Genomic DNA, 23,129 nt, shown 5'->3' on the forward strand with positions numbered 1-23,129 from the left:
TGTCCAAACTATAGTTTAGCAAAGTAGGATATCAGACCAGGATTGTTAACCAACTGTCGTTTGCACAAATCATTGTTTCTTGAATTCAGACAAAATGGAAAAATGTGTTTGTTAAGAAGAGCAAATGGATGCTTCAAAATTCTTTCCCCTGTGTATGGGGTGGGGAGTGTACAAGTCTCTGGATTACCACAGTGTAATCTCATTATGCCAATAGCCAAAGTGTAGGGTGTCCTGTAGAAGAGTGTCCTAAGGAAGGCCATTTTCCTTTAATACCTTGAAAGACAGGGTTTAGTTTAGAATTATAGCCCAGTCTTTAGTTGTTTGATACATTTCATAATAATATTTGGGTAGGAGTGTACAGGCTCCTAAAAGCTTAATTAGAATAGTTAACTAGAGATGTTAACTAGCTTCTTAGTTTCCCATGTAGCTGTCAAATATGTTCAGATTCAAGAAAGATACATGTTGTTTAAAACATTAGTGATGAATTGTTCTGTTCAGTAAAAGTACCTAAGGTTGGATCCAGACTTAGTCATGCACAGAATAAACCTACTGAAGTCAAAGGGACTTTAGCTTAAGTCCCACTGATTTCAGTGAGCCTGTTCTAAGCATGATCCAGGCCTCTGTGCCTTGTTCAAATATATAGGAAAAGCTTTGCCTTTTCAAGGCGTGATGTCCATACAGGGATTGCGGCAATCTCAAGGTTTTATGGAGCCTCAGGAATGTACTTCCCATTCATGCTCCTGAAAAGGGGAGCTTTTACAGGCACAGCATTGGATTGCAGCCGTTATGCGTTGCCCTGTGGTTGCTCCACTGAAGCAGCTGTTGCAACTGTTGCAAGCCAACTTCTTGGTAGTGCTTAGACTAAGGAATAGACTTGACTGTGGTCACTGCAACTTAACTCTGGGGCAGCCTTTCCCAACCAGTGTGCCTCCAGATGTTGTTGGACCACAACTCCCGTCAGCCTCAGCCAGCACTGCCAATGGTCTGGAAAGATGGGAATTGTGGTCCAACAACATCTGGAGGCACACTGGTTGGGAAAGGCTGCTCTAGGGTAACAGCAAAGGTTGGGGATTATTCTTGAGGTGAATGTTGCAAAAAATGGACTGGTGTGCTTAGGCCCTCAGGGATACTGCCATGCTGTCCAAACATTTATTGATTTATGTTAAATGGTATGTTGCTATTTTTTTAAAAAAAAAAAGAGTTGGGTTTTATTAGTGAGGCTGAAAGGAATAATGAGGCAATGGTGAACCTAGAATGGTGGTAGTTTCTTTTTTTTAATACAAAGTTGTTTAAATTAATATTTTTATTACCAGTTTACTTATTGGCACTATGAATATTTGTAATTACCCCTATTATAAGTTATATCTAACTTCTACTCTGAATAGACCCATTATATCCAATGGGATATAATGTATATAATGTTGTATCCAATGTTAGGCATACTCGGAATAGACCATTTAAATTAATGACCAAGATTAACTTGGGTTCATTAATTTCAGTGGGTCTGCTCTGAGTAGCATATAGTTGGGTGCAACCTATTAAAATTAATGAACATAAGTTAGTCGTGTCCATGAATTTTGTTGGGTCTGCTCTGAGTACTTTATTTAATTTATTTAAAATATTTCTAGCCCGCCCTTCTACCCTATAATAGGGCACTCAGGGCTGCTTACAATAAAATCGAACATGTACATGATAAAAATTGTACACAATAAAGATCACAAAAACATTAAAATAAATTAAAATACATAAAATGCAATTAAAGTACCTAAAATACTACATATATATACATATGCACGCACACATAGACATGTATATAGGGAGTGGTACTGAAGGGACTACAGAGGTAAAAATTAACATAGGAGGCATAAAGTCAGTGTCAGGCTCTACCCTCAGTCCCTCCCAAAGGCTCTAGTATAACTAACATTGATTACAAACCTATAGATGTTGTTTTGGATTGTATTTATTGCTGTATTTGGCATAATTTTATGGGTTATGTATAAAACAAATGGGTGAGGATAACTGAGACTTGATTGCAGGGGGTTACAGGGGGCACTCTTTAGTCTTTTACCTGGAAGTAATATCTATAGAGCCACAGTACTCACAGCTTTTTCTGATTTTTTCTATACCAGTTATTAGCCACCATTGTAAAAAGCAGTGATATCAACAATTATCCAAGCTATTTTGTTGATAATTGTGTCTTTTTAAATTGCAGGTACTATTGGATACAATCAGAGGAACAGGATAGATACTCTTATGTATCTTTTAGCATATCCACAAAGACCAATGGTTAAAACAAAAACCATAGAACTCATAGAATTTGAGAAACTGCCAGCAGGACAGAATGCCACAGTTGCTGTGATGAGTTACAGTGGTTATGATATTGAAGATGCTCTTGTATTAAACAAAGCTTCTTTGGACAGAGGTAGGAAGCATCTCATTCTGTCATTATTGGTGGATGAAGAACTATGTTTCTTGAGCTCAGTTCACACATTGCACTAAACCATGGTAGAGAAATGTAACTAAAATGTACTGCAGAGGGTAGCCACCTTGGTATCCTTCTGATGTTGATAGACTACATCTCCCATCATCCCTGAGTATTGGCCTTGCTGGATTGGGCTGATGAGAGCTGGAATCCAACAAAAACTGGAGGGTGCAATATTAAAACATAAGAAGAGCTTGCTGGATCAGGCCAGTGGCCCATCTAGTCCAGCATCCTGTTCTCATAGTGGCCAACCAGATGTCCATTGGAAGCCCGTGTGCAAGAGCACTCTCCCCTCCTGCAGCTTCCAGCAACTGGTTTTCAGAAGCATACTTCTTCTGCCTATGGTAGCAGAACATAGACATCATGGCTAATAGCCATCAATAGCCTTTTCTTCCATGAATGTGTCTAATCTTTTTAAGCTATCCAAGTTGGTGGCCATCATTGTCTCTTGTGGGAGCAAATTCCACAGTTTAACTATGTGCTGTGTGAAGAAGTACTTTTATCTGTACTGAATCTTCCAATATTCAGCTTCGTTGGGTGTCCATGAGTTCTAGTGTTATGAGAGAGAGAGAGAAACATTTTTCTATCCAGTTTTTCTATGCATTGGTTTCCCTGGCCTGGATTGAGTGTAATATTTCAGTTGACAAGCGATGGTTTGTGACTGGTCCCAGCTTTTAAAACCATGGTTTGTTCAAACTATGGTTTGGTATGATTGCTGAATTGGCAAACCATAGTTATGGCCATTGCTCTGCTTCCAGAAGCTCCTGCAAGATAAAAGTGAGAATGCAGAGCAGAGAGAAAACAAAAAGCAAACTCAATTTTTCTGTATATTTGAAGCCTCAGATACTGTAGATTATAGTTTGGGTTACTGCTACTACAAAACATTGTTGTGATGTCTGAATTGAACCATTGTAGTATAACCTTTACTTGGGATTTCATGATTTTCAACAAATGTTACCTTAAATAATGACACTCTTTAAAAAACAAATATGCTGAACATGGAATTTCTATAGAAAATGCTTCTTAGAATGAGGCCTGAATTTGCCATTGAAACTAAAATAAGTAGGACTGTAATCCAGACCTGTTTATTTTAGTGGAAGAAATTTAAGCACATGCTTAATGCTTTGATGTATTTCAGTTTGGCTGGATCATGCCCTAAGTCTTGTTTCGTTAATAGTTTCCATAATAATGAAACAAATGTATTTATTTATTAAATTATATATGAAAATATTTGTGTACCCTCCTTCAGCTCTAAAAAGAGCCCCCAAAGAGCATATTTCAAAGACCAAGTTGCAATAAAACAAATAAACAAGACCACAACTAGATAAAATTAAAATGCCTTAAAAGCTAGGAAAGACAAAAAGTCTTAACTGCTCACATAAAGGAAAGCAGAAAAGAGGCTAGGCTGACCTCCTATGGGAGGGCAGTGCCACTGAAAAGACCCTGTCCTGTATCCCCGCCAGTCACACTACCTTGTTAGTGGGATACAGAGTAGAGCCTCCAAAGATGACCACAAGTGAAGGACAGGTTCATGCAGGAGGAAGCAGTCCTTTAAAAACATCCTGGTCCCAAGCCTATTTAGGATCTTATAGAATAAGCAATCTGATAATTGGAGAAAAATTATTGGCTGTATTCAGACATAATTGTAAACTGTGGCTTATCACTACAGAAACAAGCTTCATTTCTATGCTTCTCCTCCAGTGTGGAGAACAGAATTTTTGCTTCCATTTTCAGTTATCCACTGCTTAGCATGGCCAAACCCTAAACTGTGGTTAATCTTAAATTTGGTTTACTGAAACAAATCGCTTTCATAAACCAAGATGTTAGTTTGTTTCAGTAAGTCATAGTTAAGTCTAACTGCAATTTTTCCAGGTTTGGACAGAATCTCCTCCTTAAGCCATGCCAGAGGGTAAGGGTTTGCATCAGCCTCAGGCTCACTAGGCTTCTACCCATAACAATAAAACTTTGTTTATTATTACCTCTGTGTTGCAGCAAACAAAGTGGGGGGAGCCAGTATAAAACTGTTTAGCAAATCTCTTTAGTTAATCCTAAATTAGATTACTTCTTTTTAAGAAAGTGGTATCTCTCTTTGTATATACAGTTGCAATGTCAGATATTCTTCAGCAAAGTTAGCATCTGACCAAATGAACATATTAAATGTTGCTGGGTGAAAACATACTCTGTTTGGTCAAGCTTGTTTGGATGATATGGTTTTATTATTATGCTATCAATCATTTGTAAAATGCCAATTCCCTTGAGAAATGCGTAATATTGTAGCATGCCTGAGTTTTACATTGTGTAGCAAGAAAACTTTTCTGCCAGCTTGTACTGATGCCTTCTAGCACACTTTCCCCATCATTTACACTCCTCCCTTGCTAGTTGCCAGGCAGCAATACTAGTATTCCTAGACATGTATCTTTGGCATTAATGTCTGCACACTTAATTTATTCTTTTTTTCTAAAACAATAGCAGACATGATTTAAAGCAGAATGTTTTCCTTCTGGTAGACTACTAACATTAGGGGGAAATCAAAGACTGTCTAGAATTACTTGGTATAACTGAATTATATAGATACGTTGAACATAACTTACAGCTATCTTTTGGGTTTGAAATCTAAAGTTTATTCAAAGGCATTCTCTTTGTGTTTAGGAACATGGATGTGCTTCAGCCAGTTATGGCTAAGGACAGAAACTCAGTTCTCTTTATGAGTTCAGCTCTAACCTTGCTTTCTTACAAGCAACAGTTATCAGTGTCATCGTTCCTTATCTGAAATTGTTAGAAAGGCTGAGCAGGAACCTATAGTAGATGAAAACAAATCTTACTTAAACTTTTGGGTTACTTGTCTTTTGTTAAAATCTTTATCACAGAATCGCACTTGTATCTTTTTTTGTATCTTAATCCTGTTAATATAGACTTATTCTATCCTAAAGATATTCACTGCTGTTTTTCCAAACAAATACTTAAATATAATTAAGGGACCAATTCTGCCTTAATTACACCAGTAAGCTGGCTGAGGGGCCTTAGGAAGCAATAGAAGTGCTGCTCTACCAATGGAGACAGAGGTGATCAGTAGGATGGCATGCCTTCAGAAGTCCACCCGTCTGCTTGCAGAAGCTCCACTGGCACAGGCCTCCTGATGATGTTCCACTGGTGGAGCAGGGGAAATGGGGCATGCTGGGGTGAACATGGAAATATTACATCATAAGTCTGTTCAGCGCCTTGACATGCCTCAGGAACTAGTGGGGCTATACAAGACTAGCAGTTGGTATAGTTAATTCCCTTTTATTGCGGTCAATGGGAGTATAAAAGAAAAAAGTTCAACAACACCACCTCCTGCCCTCCCCACAGCAAAAAGGCAGAGCACAGGATGAGGCAGCTGCTTCTCCAGTAATTATCTGGCCCATGCCACCATCACTGTAACTGTAGGTTTTGTCTGTGTGTGTCATGCTCTACAATAACAGTTCCCTGCCTCTTAGATTTCTGAAAATGTAGCTATCTTTGAGCCCATTAAACTACAAAAAGTTTGGGACCTCTTTGAACTTAGGATTTTAACAAGAGTAGCCATATTAGTGTTCTCCGGCACTTTCAAACTTAACTGTTTTATTGTGGCATAAGCTTTCATTGACTAGAGCCCATTGCATTTTCAAACATCTGACAAAATACATGGTTTTAGATAGTTTAAAATGTTTTAAATATGTTTTTATTTTATTTTTAATGGTATTGTTTTATCATTCTAGGCTCCTTTGAGGAAGAGCAGGTTATAAATTTAATAAATATATAATAATAATAGTCAGCTTTTGTAGCCTTCAAAAGCTCATACCACAGTAAAATTGGTGCAGCCTGATCTTATACATATAATTATGCATAGGATCAACAGCCCTTGTCTTTAGTGCCAGGGGACTATATTTTTAGTGGCGTGTCTTATAAATAACTTTTCAAAGATCCCTTTTCTATATTTTGGATGTAGATTGTATAGTTGAAACACAATATTCACTTAGGTTGTCTAGCTCTCATAGTACTAATTTTGATTAACTTCTTTGCTTTCTCTGAGGTTTTGGAAGGTGTCTTGTATACAAGAATGCTAAGTGTACTCTGAAGCGTTACACAAATCAGACGTTTGATAAGGTTATGGGACCCATGTTGGATGCAGCTACACACAAGCCAATCTGGCGCCATGAAATTTTAGACGCTGATGGTATTTGTTCTCCAGGTATACCATAATGTTTCATGTATTTTAAGGAACACTACTTTCAATTATCATTTTGTGCCAACCTGCCAGGCACAACACAGAATGCAAAAAATGGCAGCTCATGTCTGTGTAACAGAGTAAATGTGAAGGGTTGAGGGGTAAATAATACCAGGGAGGAGTTCAGCATAGCAGAGAGTAAGTGAAATCATTATGAATGCAGGGAAAGCATTGCTAATTGAGTTTTAGGGAGGAAGATTGTCTGGCACAAAGTTTTCATTTTGTTTAGCTAAGACATTCCTGTTTACACTGGCATTTTGTTCTTAGTTGGGATATAATATGATGATAGCCTAGTGTAGCCTTTGCCATCCTGGTGCCCTCCAGATATTGTTGGACTCCAAACTCCCATCAGCCCCAGGCAGCACACTGATGGGGCTGATGGGAGTTGGAGTCCAACAACCTGTGGAGGGCACCATGTTGGCGAAGGCTGCCCTAGTCTGTATTGGTGTTCATTTTTTAGCAGGGTGGAGTAGGATTCATCCTTTTTATGGTATTGCAGGATGACTGCTTCTAGTCAGTAATATTATGACATCCATCTTTTAGTAGGGTGGGGCGCAATTGTCCTTTTATAACATTGCAAGATGAGCACTTTTAGTCAGTAATGTTCTTTTATCTTTTTGATGTTATTTTAAATTTTGTATTCTGTATGCTTTGACAATTGTAAGTTACTTTGAGATATTTTTATGTAGTAAGCAACAAACGCAGCAAATAATAATTAAAAACAGGCCATTAATGACTTTTTAAAGCAGTCCATTTAGATGGTAAGACTCAATAGCCTGTTCTCTGCCTATCTCTTCTCCACTTGAAAACTATTTTTAAAATACTTAGCAATTTTGATCAATTTGATGCACAAAGAATCCCCAACCCATTCTCTTCTTCTTGCCATATCCTTACAGGTGAAAAAGTAGAAAACAAGCAGGTGCTTGTGAATAAATCAATGCCAACTGTGACCCAGACCCCGCTGGAAGGGAGCAGTGTACCACAGCAACCACAATATAAAGATGTGCCAGTAACGTATGTCACACCATCATGCTTTGTTTTTAAAACCCTACAAGGAAGAGTGAATAATAAACGCTTTGCTCTAGAAAGGCTGAAAGTAGGATTGAGCATCATAAGGCATGGGGATCAGGTCAAGAGCTTCCCTGGATCATGGCCAGTTGGGTCTAGTTTTCCTGATTGTGCAGTGTAGAATAACTATGGGCTAAACTACATGTTACGTTAATCATGCTTTTAAAGAAAATGCTTAAACAAGCCACTTCTGTTTTGAAAGAAAACTGGTTCTAGTCTGGAGTGTGCTTCCACTCTACAGCAGTGGCTCATGTTGGTTGCCTTCCAAAGATTTCCCACTCATCTGCTGTTTGCCCCAAAGGTGCTGTATACAGCAAATGTACAGTCTGCCCTTATGTTAGCCTGTTGCAGCAAAAAGGTGCTCATCCTTTATTTCTGAGAAGCTCAGTTCTTTGAGAAAAACACCCAAAACTCATGTAATAAAAAATGCATACATCCTCCTGGTGATGCAGTGTCGTTTCTATTAAAATTACCATTTATTGTAAAGGGGCTGTATTGTGACTTTTTTTGGGGGGGGAAGTATTTTTGTGTTCTTTGTCATATTTAAGTTCATTGATGATGCTTAGGATCATTTTTAAATCAGGAAAACAAAAGTATATTTTATCAGATCTACCATTCCTGTCCTTATAATTTAATTTCCTCTGCTTTTTAGCAGTATCTTTCAGTACAGAAACTTACAAGAAGTAAACTTGCCTCCTGAATGTAAAACTAGCAACCTGATGTCCCACAAACAACTTGGCATGACTAAACTTAGCTATGTTTCTGAGAAGTGAAATAGGTATTTTTGTCTTCTAGTTACAAAGGTGCAACTGATTCATACATTGAAAAGGTCATGATATCTTCAAATGCAGAGGACGCATTTTTGATCAAAATATTGCTACGGCAAACAAGACGCCCAGAAATCGGAGACAAGTTTAGCAGTCGTCATGGTCAAAAAGGTATGCATTGTTATGTGTCCATTTAATTCAGTCCATTTTTTTTTTGCTGTCGTTGAAATAATGCAAGAGGCATTGCTTAGTTTATGGCTGCATAAAATTTGCTGTCAGTGTACCTACACATGTTTATATTATTAAAAACATGTCAATGGCTGCAACTGACAGAAAACCTAATATTTTGCATATAGACAGAAAAAATCCTTACCTTACAGTTGTGCAAACAACTGCTGTTTACAGTTGCAACTGCTGCTGCTGTGAAGGTTTAAAGTTGAGCAGCCACTATTGTAAAAGAAAAAATGTAACAGTGCTAATCAAGAATGGAGTATGCTCTATTTTGAAATAACAAACCTACACATAATTAGCCAAAAATAATCCATTCAGTGTGTATATGTTAGTGCATGTATGCAGGTGGTGGTGGGGAATTGAAATCCTGTATATGGTCTTACTCAGCACTGATTGGTTGTAACCTTAAAAGGTTACAACACTCTAAAACTTTAAAGAAAAACAGAGCTGTGTGCAGTCACCATAGCACTGCCTTTTGTTTTACTTTATGGGTTCATGGCAAGCAGCAGTGGCAGGAGAGTAAAGTTAAAGGACTATCGCCTCTTAATTGTGATGTTAAAGGTGTTTCTAGCCAGCTGTGCTTATGAGGATTTGGTGCGTTTCAGCGCTTTCAGTTCTGGTGTCCAGACCTAGGTAAATACATCATCCCATTCTGGTCACTGCAGGGCATCAGGTTGGATGGTACACCTTGCAAAGCTGGTTTTCAGTTATGAACTGATACAAACTGGATTTGGACTTCTTGTTTATAGTTCTCAGTTGTATGAAACTTACTATATCTTATAACATTTTATTTTATTTTCAGCCGATGAATAATATGCTTTTTAAAAATTATTTGATGAGATTTTAATATTGCTATAGTTGCCTATTTGAGAATGTTTAAATTGTTATAAACAGAAGCTACCGCACATTGTTGGAAAGAAAGGACATCTTGAATGTAAATTTTCTGTTTTGACCCCTGTTGCAGTAATACATCAAAACCAAAATAGCCACAAAAAATTAACAAGGCTCTTCTTAACTTACAGCCTGACCAGTTGGTCTCTTCTGATTAATCAAATACAGTTTGGGTTGGTTGGCCTACCAACAGCCCCTCTCACAAAACCCTACATTAAAGGCAGTATGTTATAGTGGTTAGAGTGTCAGACCAGGACTGGGTAAACAAATCACCATGAAGCCTTGGACCAGTTACTATCTTTCAACCTAATCTACCTTGCACAGCTATTGTGACTATAAAATTTAGAGGGAAGTGGTGGTACCTTGTATGTCACCTTAAGCTCCCTAAAGGAAAAGGAGGTTATAAATGAAATAATAAGTTAATATCAGGACAGGAATATTGCAGCATAATTGCCACATCTGCTTTCTGTAGTCAGGCATCAATCATAATACACAAATGAGGTTAATTATATACACCTACAACATATAAACTAACTTTAGTTCTCCAGATCATGATGAATTGCTGATATGACCTCAGTGTCTGCTTCTTCCCTATGCAAGAAAAGAAGGCAGCAGACTGCTTTGGGGAGAATCTGGGGAAAAATCAGTAAAAATCCCCAAGGTGAAGTTTCTAGATAAGGACATCGCCAGTGGAAAAATTAGGCCTATTAATTTCCCCTAGTGCTCCTCTGAATGTATACATTGTTTTCAGTGCACTTGGAAATGGATGTTTGACTGCTTTGCATACAGTGCCTAATTATGTAATCACAGAAAACTGTGGAGTCAGAACTTGTAAGATGTCTAACAGCTTTCCAAACCACAGTTCTCTGTTGGAAATACCTCCAACCAGTGCCTATCGAACCTTTCTTCTTTAAACTGTTCAAGGCAGGAGATGCCACAGCATCCCTTGGCACCTTTTTCCATTGCTTAAACTAGTCTACGTGACTCTTTCCTCCCACCCCTGTCCCCGCATAGTGTTTAATGTAAATGTACCTTCCTGCAGGTGTAATCCAATCCATTGTCCTCAATGGATTGGTTTCTCTTCCTTCTGTAAGACCCTTTTGAAAGTTTAATCACCACTCCTAATCTTCCCGTGCTACATGCAGCATGGAGAAGTAACGACTGCAATCTGAGCTATGCTTTTGCTTAAAATGCTTTGACACGCAATCCCAAGAGCCTCACTCAGTGCCCCGTGTGGGCTGAGTGTATGCTGGGTACGTGCCCCAGAATCTTCTGCAGCACTCAAGTTTCTGCAGTAGGCATAACAGTGTGGAAATTGTTATGAATTTAGGGGAAAAGTTGGGGAAAATGCTGCCCTGATTTCAGAACACAGTACTTCAATGATATTTGAAAAGTGCATATCTTCTGAAATTTGGGGATAAGCAGACTTTAAACCAATCTTTATTCAGTAATGATGATCTTTATTGGTGCATCTCATTTTTATCCTTGTATATTTTTGTTTATTTGGGGAAGATGGGGATCCTTGTTACTTTGCAAGGAATATCCTTTCCTTCTTTTGAAGGGTCAGACAGCAAAACCCGAGACCCATTTGAGATAACATTGATGTTGTTATGTCAGTGGCTTGACATTCATCAAATGCCTTTAGTCAAGTTCTGTGAAGCATAAGGAAGTATTGGCTACCATGCTTATATTTTCAACTTCATCAAAACTGAAACCAGTTCCTGATTTCACAGAGGGCTGGGAGAGCACAGAGGTTCTGACTTCCATATTCACCAGATCATTATATTTCCAGATTTCCTCTTGCTTCTGTAAAAGTCTCGGTGAAGGGGAAAAGTTAGGCTCCTTTGATGTGAAAAAAGCAATATATCACTTCTCTAAAAGAACGTTTCGTAGTCTCTCATGTGAAAAAGGATTAACACCTCCAACAATAGTCCTACAGATCACAGAACTAAGTAGCAGCGTTGAGCAGTATTCCTGAAGTGGAAGAACTGTATTTAAGCAAGAAGGATTGAAATGGCAAACAGAAGCTGTTTTAATAGCTAAAGATCCCAGATAAAGGCTTAAACATTTCTTGAAGTATCTGCGCTAAAATGCCCCTAAAGACAAAGAAGTCACTTCAAATTCATAAATGCTGTCTTTAGGAAAACAAAGTTCTGTGGTCCTTAATGTTGGGACAGGGTGTTCATTGCAATGCAGAATACAGATACATTATTTGCAATATCCAGCATCTCGTATAGCTTTGACTTCTCTTGTATTTTTTAATTAGTGTACTCTGTTAAAACCACAGTTCTTACAAACTGACTCTGAGATACAGAATGGTAGATACATTTCTTTAAAACTATATGGTGGCCTTCACTAGTTGTGCTGAATACATCTGAGGACTCTATGAAGTATCTTTCATATTTCTTCTGTTTTTATCATGCTTTTCAGCTAGCAAGCTTCTAAAGCAGCTTACATAAAACCAGTTCAGTTAACAGAGGAATCCTATGTCTGTCTGCTCAGAAGTAAGCCCCATTGAGTTCAGTAAAGTTTACTTCATAAGAACATAAGAAGAGCCTGCTGGATCAGGCCAGTGGCCCATCTAGTCCATCATCCTGTTCTCACAGTGGCCAACCAGGTGCCTGGGGGAAGCCCGCAAGCAGGACCCGAGTGCAAGAACACTCTCCCCTCCTGAGGCTTCCAGCAACTGGTTTTCAGAAGCATGCTGCCTCTGACTAGGGTGGCAGAGCATAGCCATCACAGCTAGTAGCCATTGATAGCCCTGTCCTCCATGAATTTGTCTAATCTTCTTTTAAAGCCATCCAAGCTGGTGGCCATTACTGCATCTTGTGGGAGCAAATTCCATAGTTTAACTATGCGCTGAGTAAAGAAGTACTTCCTTTTGTCTGTCCTGAATCTTCCAGGGGAGTAAGCGTTAGAGTGCAATAAAACCACAATTAAAATGCCATAACATAAAACAATCAAGTTAATCAAATGGAAGGCAAATACTTAATTCTAGCAGAACTAGTTAAAATCATACATGAAGCTCCAGTGAAGAGAAGGGTCTTTGACTCCTTTGTAAAAAAACAGCAATGAATTGATTGAGCAGATCTTCAGAAGGAAGTTTGGGCTGGGGAGAGCCACCACAGAGAGAGCCCTGTACATATTTTCTAAGCATAAGTGCATTTAGCCACCTTGTTTCTATATGTAAGTAAATTCATTATTGTTTCTATCCTTGTCACTATGCATTTTTGCCACAGGTAAACTTCTTGCTTAACTCTATGTGGTTTTGGAGCTTTAAGTTTCCTTGTGAAAACTGAAATTAATCCATTAAGTATAAATTCTCTAAACAATAATAAATAAATAAACAATCTGGAGTAGAAGTAATATGTTTAAGGTGGAGTAGCCAATATGGTGCCCTCCAGATGTTGGACTTCAACTGTGAGTACCCCTAGCCAGTGGTCAGGGATGATGTGATTTATAATGCAACAACGTCTGGAGGGTACCAGGTTGGCCACCCCTGCTTTAAGAGAAGAGGCTCAAAGTTGTGGGACAGGTTGTTTTAACTGGAACAAAAATTCACTTCTGGTTCCATTTGGTTGGATCTCTAACCCGTCTCATCCCAAGAACTGGGATCACAGCAGTGAAAACGTTACAAAATCATACTGAATTAAAATAAAGCACAAAATTATTCATCCCTTTTTAATTTATTCCTTGCCACTTAAAGCATGCCTGTACAAGACTCCCAACTTTCTAACATTTTTTTAAACTTCTGCTTAACTTGCTGTTCTAAGTGTCAAGTAAGCATTTTAACTCAAATAGCAAACAGGTAACCTTCTGACCCTTGTCAGTAAATCTCCCCCTCCCTTCACTTTCCTCCTCTCCCATCCTTCTCCCAAATTACGGTAGTTTAGCATTTTATGGCACAGAATAAAAATCTCTCAGTTGTGTTTCCAAATAGTACATATCCTAAACACATTTTTCTGAAACTCTTGAGTCATTCAGCGATGTGTATTTTGTAAAGTTCCTATGGTTATTGTTTTACAATAGCTGCTTCCAGGAGCATTGTAAGGGTTTCAGTTAATCAGCTCTTTGTGTGCTTCAGACTATGCAAATTTATCACATCAGACCATTCAGCAGCTCATGGGAAACCAGTGTACAAGCTGTATTGTCTTCTAGCACCTCCTCTAATTTAGAATGGTTTTAATAAAGAAGCTAATCAAGTTTGCTTATGTATTATTTATCTGTTAATTTTAATTCTGGCCATCTCTATGCCATATAGAGTAGTAGTAGAAATGATACGATAGATCTGCAAACAATTAAGCAACAGAACAAAACTAAAATTAATATGGGTGCTGTTTTGCACTTGGGCACATTTAGTTAAAGAGTATCTGCTAACTAGAAGACCATGTAGCTCTGGCCTTCGCAATATTAGGAAAAATTATTTAACAGTAGTGATAAACTGGATTCCCCAAATACTTTTCCGTTATTCGGAACTAAGAATTTTTTTTTTAATTATCTGGATCTCTTAATGCCAGCATGGCATTAAATCAGTGTATTTATTTACCTCATTTATATCCTGCACCTTCAGCACCTGGTTCATAGGTGAACTTTGAAAGTGTACAGTTAACAGCATTTCCATACATTCTGAGATCTCAACTGGAGCAGTACAGAATAGAAGAAACACAAGTATGTAGTTACCTATAAGTATGATGGAAGATACGAAGCATATTCTTTGTAATGGAAAGTCTTCACTAGTGATATCTTGATAAGTAATCTTGTGCTACACATGTAGGCTGAAATGCCGTTTCTTACAATGGCAGGTTCCATTTTTAATCTCTCCAACAGAAACTGGCAGCACTGCAGCTGTTGCTTCTGATCCTTTAACAGTGGCCTAGCTTGCACTCTGTATGCTGTGGAGCTTAATCAGGGTTTAAGTATAGTAGGATTATTTGCCTTATTTTAAATCTTAAGAGCTTTGTCATTATGAAAAGTATCTTATGGATATGATATGCTTTTACTTGTACTGCTAGATTTGTTTGATGGCTGAGCGCTATGGTTTTTTAACAGTTATGAAAGCAACATAATCTGCCACAAGTGACACACATCCTTGGATTTTGCACCTGGGGAAAAAGTACAAAAGTTGTACAGAATATATCTGAAAGCATCAGAATAACTGTCTGAGAATTTAGGCTTGAAAACTGGAACTTAATAGGCCCACAGTCCCATTCAAATTGGGCTCTGATCTTTATGAGGCCCTTTAAATGTTACCCATGCCACATGGAAGCTGCTTCTGCAAGAGCTGCAGGGTGCCATTTCAATGCGTGAGGGCCCACATTATTGGCCCTCACCACATGATCAGATCTTTAAATAATATCTAAGCTATGCAGGAGCCTATAAAGAAAAGCAGCCAGGTCCCAAAAATCTAGGCTAAAATTGTACGGCCTCTATGATTCCATAGTGCCAGATCTGAAACTACCTCTGTGACCAGTAAGAGGCCCAAACAGAAGAAAACTGTTGTATCGTGTTTTTGCAAAATGTTCTAGATTTAAAATGGTGTTTTAGAAGTCGCTATTATTTTTATGTTCTTGTCACTAAAATATTTGGAATGGGGCAAAATTATCAATAGTTCTCCAATTATGTCTGATGCCTTCTTTTTAAAAAGATTTATTTGTGCAAAACATCAATCCTAACTTGTATGCTCCTTGTAAAAAGTGACTTGTAGAACAAGGTAGGTACACTTATCAGAAATTGGGGCGTGACCAGATTATACTTTTTAATATACAGATACAAAAGAGAATACACAAATTACTGGTATCTGACAATACCTTTTCCTGTGTCCATTTTTTATATTCGCTAAGTGTAAAAAAAAATACCAATATATATTATTCACTGCTGCATCATCAATAATACGGCTATTGTGGTGCTAAGTGTAAGAGTTCACTGCATTTAGGATCATTGTAAACCATAGGAAGTTGCAATATATCTACCCAGACTATTGGTTCACCCAGCTCAATATTATCTACACTGACTGGCAGCAGCTCTCCAGGGTTTCAAACAGGGCATTCCCATCCCTACTTGGAGGTGCCAGGGATTGAACCTGGGGCCTTCTGTATGCAAATCGGATGCTCAGCCAGTGAGTTATGGCCCTTCTCCATATTCTCAAAAATTCCACATAATCTGAATGTGCAGAATTTTAATGCAGGCCCAAACCACATAAAACCTGTGGTAGTCATGGATGGACTCCTACACAAACAGCTAACTACATAGCTATCTATCCACCTGATTCAGCTTCCCGTTACCCTGCTGGGATAATATATGATTTGTCTATATTAATCTATTTTTGAACTATAATTTCTCTTCTACAGGGGGAACACTAGGGGCTGCCATTGTACACAGTCCACTGGGAATATCTCTTGGAAAGGAATTAAAATTTTAGTTTGTGCTCTTGCTCATCTCCTAATGCAAGAGTGGGGAACATCAGGCCTTGGGGGCAAGAGCAGCCCTCCAGGCCTCTCTGTCTGGCCCTTGGGACTGTTCCCAGGCCACAAACCTTCCCAAGCTACCCCACCCCTGCTTTGCACCCTCCTCGAGTGTTTTTGCCTGGCTGGGATGTGTCCTTCAACTCTGATAATGCCTCTTAGTTGCCTGGATGGAGAATAGAGAGGGGTGTGTATAGAAACTAGGTTACTGTACAAAGGTAAAATTCATTCGTTGCTTTGTCTGCTATTGCCCCTGGCCTCACCCACCACTTTGTCCACTATTGCCTCTAGCCCCATCCAAGTGGTCCCTGGTGTTTGCTCCAGTGGAAGCATGACCCTTGGTCTCAAAAGGTCCCACCCCTGTCCTAAAGGTTTCAGAGAAGCTTGCACAGGAAAACCTCCTTTTGGGTTGTGTCCCATGATGTACTTTTCACAATGAGGTCATTCTTCCATTAAAATCATCTGGAAAAGCTGTTTTTCAGGGGATGGGGCTCTTTCCTCCCCCAATTCTCACATGTAATTGCAGTAGCATGGGAGCTACTGTACTTCCCTGTGCTACAGTCCCAGGCAGGAGGGAAAGTGCCATTCATGTAATTTGCCCCAGCCAATATGGTTGCATCATGCAGCTTACCAACCCCATGGGATTGCACCACAAAGAACTGCCACTTTGTGACAGGGGCCTCAGAGTGGGGTACACTGGGGTCTTCTCAGCTGTGACTACTGTCATAGGGAACTGCTCTGTTTATTTGTTAAATTCATACCCCACTTTTCCTTGTAAAATGCCCAAGGTGACAACCAATATCCATTACAGCAATAAACGTAGTAAAGAATAACACAGTAAAAACAGTATGACAATCAAATAAGGGCCAGTTTAAAAAAAACACAGAGACAATGACAGTTAGTTAAAAATTAAGATAAAAATACAATGCAGCGTATATTAGAAGAAGATACAGAGATGTTAACACATGTGTTAAAGCCACACGGATGGCAATTAGTTATAATGGGGGGGGGCTAACATGCCTGCATGAGAAGATTGGATATCTCAAGTATGGGAAGTGGTACAAATTATAAAGATAACCAACCTAAAGTGAGGGAAGATATGCCACTTACTGCTCATTATGTTGTAAAGTGGAGCCTCTTTGTAATGTTTGGTGTAACAAAACAGTGTTGGCCCATATACATTGCTGGGGCCATTATAGTTTTGTATATTATATTGTATCCAGTGTTAATCCTGCTGAGAGTAGACCGATTGAAATTAATAGCCATGGCTAACTTTGGTCCATTAATTTCAGTGGGTCTACTCTAAGTATTAAATAATAGACAAGCGCCATCTCTGTTATCTTTTTGGCCCCTATTGAGACCTTCCTCTTTCAACAAGCCTTTTAAGTTGAGACCTTATCCCAGTCTGTATCTGTGTTGGAATTGCTTTTTAATATGTTTTTAAATCTTTTTTTTTAAGATGTCTTGAAAGCTTTTAAAAAATGTTTTTAAAGATGTTTTGTTTTAATGTGTTTTAAAGTCTGTTTTTATGATGTTTTAAAGTGTTTTTAGTGCTTTTGTTTGCCACCCTGGGCTCCTGCTGCGAGGAAAAGTGGGATATAAATCAAATAATTAATTAATCAAATAATATATAAATAAATAAATAAATAAAACTTGTTTGGATACAACTCAATGTATTAATAGCTTAAAAGTAGTGTCTTTTGCATTGCACTTTCTAATGTGTTTGTTTTTTATGTCTTCTGTCCTGTATTATAATTTTTAAAAAAATATATGTTACTAAAAAAAATGCAGTGCAGCAGAACAAGACAAATTAGCTCAATCGGTCAAATACCTGTTAAAATGAAAAAGTTTTTCCCTGCCACTGGAATAGAGAACAGGAGGGCTAGGTAAGCCTCACTTGCTAGGGTATACCCTCTCTCAGGTTCCTGTCAAATGCTTATCAGATGGTGATGGGTGGGACAGAGAATAGGGTGAAGGCCTCTCCAGAGGATCTCAACCCCAGAGCAGGCTTGTACGGGAGAAGGTAATTTATCTATGGAAAGTGCGCCTGTACTCCCAATTTTAAAATGTTTAGGAAGCAATGCAAAGCATTTTTATTGAGCTATATCTCTGGTGGCGATTTATAAGCAACTGGTAAAGTCCAGCTATCTTGCATTACATGGAATATTGGTATTTTGAAATAATGGTATGTTAGTTTTGGATTAATTGGTTGTGCTGGATTTTTAATATTTAAGCATATTTTTAATGCTTGAGAGTTTTGTATATCTAAATGGAATGTATTTTTAAACAAGGACAACTCAAAACTTATGCATGTCTTTGCATGTTCTATTGATTTCAATGGGGCTTACTCCCAAGCAAAGCATGCATAGGACAGCAGCCAAAAATAAAACTTTGGAGATACTGACCTGCAGTCGTAGTTGCCCTTTTAGGAGACTGCATTGCACAATTTTATTTTATTTTATTTTATTTTGCTCAAATACTTATCGCTTGGCTCATGGAATGATGTGTCCACAGTTTCTATTTCTTTCTAGAATATGAGAAAGGCAGATAACGGATTTTAAATTAAAGGTAATGTGTAGACTGGCTTTTTTTAAAAAAGCATAACTGTATCATTAGAGGGTATATATTCATGCTGAAAATAACATAACTTCTTAGCGCTCTGGGGAAAGGAAAAAGTTTTGCAGATGTACAATTGTACTTTGTCAGACCAATGCTACTTCTACTTTTTCATTTGTTTATTTATTTATTCCAAACTAGACTATTGAAAAGTGTTTGTTGGAATTAAGAATGTTACCTTCTTTTTGGAAATAAGAACTTTTAAAATTACCCAATGAGGTTTGTAGGGTTCCCCCTCCCGTCTGCATTTCCAAATCTGTCTAAATATTTTGTTTTAACGTCTAATCTCATTATGCTCTCTTTGTGTTTAACTTGTATTAAAATCTGTCAGCTATGACTGGTCTCATAAGCACAGTCAGCGGACCAGAATAAGTTAATTATTTACTTGTGTCACTAGTGCTCTTCATCTAATGAAATGCACAGCTGTGTTAGATCTGCAGTTGGACGTCTCGATCCCATTGTTATACAAGTCAGCAAAGGCTAGAAGCTGCTATGATGGAGAGGCCTCCGTTCTTTCTGCTGTTCTGCCTTTCTGTGTCGATTTCATGGATCTTTTATCATTCACTTTCACACAAAACAAACAACACAGTGGCTGTCTGCTATGGGAACTGTCTTGGCATATAAAAGGGCTTCAGCGCCTAAAGTAATTTTAAGTTAGTGCAGATTTAATTTTTGGCTTACAGGTGCCCTTTCGTCCTAATACAACCAAACGCTTTATTCCTTTTACTGGAGGGCAAAGATGTACATTTGGCCAATTTGAGTGTGTGTGCGTAAATATTATGTCACCAGCCTTTTACATCTTTTTCATAAATGAGAAAATTACTAAAATGATTTTTGGTGGATCTCATGTTATCACCAAAAGATGGTTTTGATAGGGTTTGTTTGGTAGTGTGTCTCTGTGTGTGTAGTAATAATGGTAAAATCAATATTATCATTTTTTTAAATGTATGGAAATTCTTGTTCTGCTGCTGCTTTCACTGCACCTACCCTATCCTTTCCTTTCTAATTCTGTTAATAGCCATCCCACTCCATGTTTTTGTTTTATTTTTTAAATTGGACAGTGGACTTTGGTCTTTTCTGAGCATCCTACGTCACTGCCTCTTCTTCCACAAGTGGCTGGTTGATTAAGGCCACGCTTAGAGAGTGTGTCGTCTTTGCTCAACCTTTTCTAGCCCAAGACTGTTGTCTCTAGTCATAAAATATATTGCCCACTTTATTTAACAAATTTGATTGTAGAGTATTTAAAAACACTTTATTGTGACCCGCCTTTAACTCATTGTAGCCCACATGGTACAACATAGCCGCCATGCTACACTTGGGAAAAGTGCCATCGGTGCCAGCACAAAATGGCTGCCATGGGCAGCAAAAAAAGGGGTGATGGCACACTGTACCAGTGAGTACCATCACAAAGAAAGCACTGCCCACATGTAATTAAACCACTCATAGGCAGTGAGAAAAATTCATTTGCATAGACAAGGGAAAGAATAGGTGTGGTTTTTCTAAACGCTCATATTTGGATTGTATGCATCCTTTTATATATATAAACACGTACCGTTTTCAAAATACTTGGAGCCGTGTAATCTAACAATGCTAGTGTTTCCCCAACCCTCCATAGCAGATTTTAGTTTCATACGTTATCCCCCCCAATAAATAGTGACAGGGAAGATTGGAGCCCCCCCCCCCAGGTTCCTCAACATCCTTGGTTTTAATCAAAGCTTCTGAATTGGGAGTGAGTGCAAAAGTAAAACCATTTGGGGTGAGTACCTGAAAAAAGATCCTTTGCAAAATAGCTTGATTCTCACAATGGGCAGAGTAGTCAGTATGATAAGGTGCCAAAAGGTATCATGTTAATCACTGCAAAATATCAACCTTGTTTTAAGTCTAAGCTTTTCATTCATCTTAATTAGTATTGTTAAGTGTATTCCCATGAACACATTTAGTAAGAGTTTCTTTTTTAAGGGAACTGTTCTTAATTGCATAGGCTAACATTAGAATTTAACTCTTGCCCAGAAGAGCCCCATTAGAGAGGAGAGTTGGACAGCATAAGTGTGTATTAGTTGACATTGGATCTGAAATATGAATTGCTTGCTTTTATTATTTGAAATATGTTCTGTGTTCTAGGGGTCTGCGGACTGATTATGCCACAGGAGGACATGCCATTTTGTGATTCAGGAATCTGTCCTGATATTATCATGAATCCTCATGGCTTCCCATCCCGTATGACGGTGTGTAACATTTTTACCGTGTTAACCTTGATGGTTCAGAAAAATTAAAGGGGCTGTTTACATTTCTAGGTGAAGATACATTTTCTATTAATAAAAGAATAATGCAAGTTTTCACATTATTCATTATTCTTCACAGGGTAGAACTCAGAATGGGTCAGCAATGTGTATCTTGAGAGGGTTGTGCTCTCCAGTGCTGACAGAAGTTGGTCCAATAACGCACCCCATGCCTATTTTGTTTGTTTATTCTCTGAGACCCATCCATTCACAATGGTCCTGTTTGCACATAACAGTAAGCCATGGTCAGAAACAAACCATGGCTTACTGAACATAAGCAGCGTGCTAATGCTTACTGCTCAAATTACACCTGCCCCACTTCTCCCTTTGCTGAGCCAAAAGGATACCCAGGCTTCGTGTTATGTGTGAATCAGCATTCATGATTTGTTTCCCTCCAAACAAATCATAAGTAGAAGCTCCAGCATTCTGCTCATTTTCAGAACATGGTTTGTTTCAGACTATGGCTCACTATGATGCGCACACCAAGCCAATATCTATAATATGCGTCTTCCTAATGCAAACAGATACACAGTTTTGGAGGAGATGGCTGGTGACAGTGAATTAGTATCTCTCTTGGAAGCTGCAAACAAGACCAAATATCAGCTTGCTAGGCATGGATTTCCATAATCCACTATTTTCACTGTTTGAATCAGTGCTTATGGTTTGTTTCCCTCCAAACAAATCATAAGTGGAAGCTGGAATGTTTCTTACTTGCTGCTGAACTGAGAAAGTGGGCTCTGTGTGATTGCTGTCTGGCCTGAGTAGGGTGCACAAGGGTACATGGGAACAACACAAGGAGGTGCAAGGCAGCAGCACAAGAGTCTGCTTGGTCAAGGGCCAGCCCAAGACATTTTGTAGACTGAGGTGGGGCAGCAAATTCCACAAGCTCTTCTCCCCCTCCTTAGCACTAAAAATACAACAAAAATAAATAAATAACAATTTGCTGCCCTTTCAAAACATCCATATTCAGTTGCCTGAAACATCTCACTTGTTCTGCCTAATAATAGGGCCAGCCTAGGACAGCAGCCAAGATGACAGGGTCAGCTTGAGATTGCTGTCTGGGATCTGCCTGAGATACTTTAAGTATGTCCAAGGGCTTGGAGGACACTCAGTAGGCTATATTGATTGATTGATTGATTGATTGATTATTTGAACTGCAGTCTCCCCTTCCATATCACAGGCTACTGTTGAAAGTCCCTTCACTTTGTCATGCACCATTTGGGGGGGGGGACACGGATACCGTTCAAGAAATGCAAACCACAACTCTCCTTGGATATACAGGCCTGGTTTCCTGTTTCTTTTGGGTATGTCTTTACCCATAGAGATTTGTTTATCCTCATCAGCTTTGCCCCAGCTCCATCATTTTGCACCTTGGACAGAGGCAGGGAGAAGTAGTCATGAGAAGACTTCCAATATTTGGAGAGGTGTCTCCAAGCTGAAATATCTATATTCTCTCTTTAATTTTTTTATTCTGGTTTTTATTGCACAGGTGGGAAAATTAATTGAACTCCTGGCAGGAAAAGCCGGTGTCCTAGATGGCAGATTTCACTATGGAACAGCATTTGGGGGCAGTAAAGTTAAAGATGTGTGTGAAGATCTCATTCGTCACGGATATAATTACCTGGGGAAGGACTATGTAACATCTGGTATTACTGGGTAAGAATGTCTTGCAAGTGTCTGATATGGGGTGTATATTTCCTGTTTTTAATACATCTTTTTGCTTTGACTTTAATATCTGATGGTGCCATGTGTGCATAGCTTGAATATGACCTGATGCACATGATTTTTTTTTTTAAACTGCTCTTATAGCATAAAAAAATTAAGCAGCGGTTTTGGCAGAAGTTCTGTGTGCTCTTGGAATAAGATTAGCAGCCTTAAACTGAATACAGTAGTAAAATACGGTATTGAAGGCAGGTGCTTGTCCATTGGTAGTTTTTTGTGAGCGGCTTTTGCCAATTGTGGAGTCATTCTGGCATAGTTGGCTGATCTGTTAATTTCCTGCTGTGTTGATCCAGACTGTCTTCAGAGATGTGGAGTTCAAAAGAATATGAGAAGGTTGAGGAGAGGACAAGGCCATATGGCCCAACG

At 38.6% G+C, this 23,129-nt stretch overlaps 1 protein-coding gene across 1 annotated transcript in view; it reads left to right on the forward strand.

Annotated features, from left to right (window-relative positions):
• The window catches only part of POLR3B (RNA polymerase III subunit B), a 91,732-nt gene that overhangs the window by 51,383 nt on the left and 17,220 nt on the right, over nucleotides 1–23,129 (forward strand). The window contains exons 20-25 of the mRNA XM_061638931.1: nucleotides 2,213–2,422; nucleotides 6,534–6,692; nucleotides 7,625–7,742; nucleotides 8,592–8,734; nucleotides 20,884–20,987; nucleotides 22,531–22,697. Coding sequence (XP_061494915.1) covers nucleotides 2,213–2,422; nucleotides 6,534–6,692; nucleotides 7,625–7,742; nucleotides 8,592–8,734; nucleotides 20,884–20,987; nucleotides 22,531–22,697 — 901 coding nt within the window. The remainder of the gene's footprint in view (nucleotides 1–2,212; nucleotides 2,423–6,533; nucleotides 6,693–7,624; nucleotides 7,743–8,591; nucleotides 8,735–20,883; nucleotides 20,988–22,530; nucleotides 22,698–23,129) is intronic.

Source organism: Rhineura floridana, chromosome 8 (assembly GCF_030035675.1).
Source record: "Rhineura floridana isolate rRhiFlo1 chromosome 8, rRhiFlo1.hap2, whole genome shotgun sequence".
Lineage (NCBI taxonomy): Eukaryota > Metazoa > Chordata > Lepidosauria > Squamata > Rhineuridae > Rhineura > Rhineura floridana.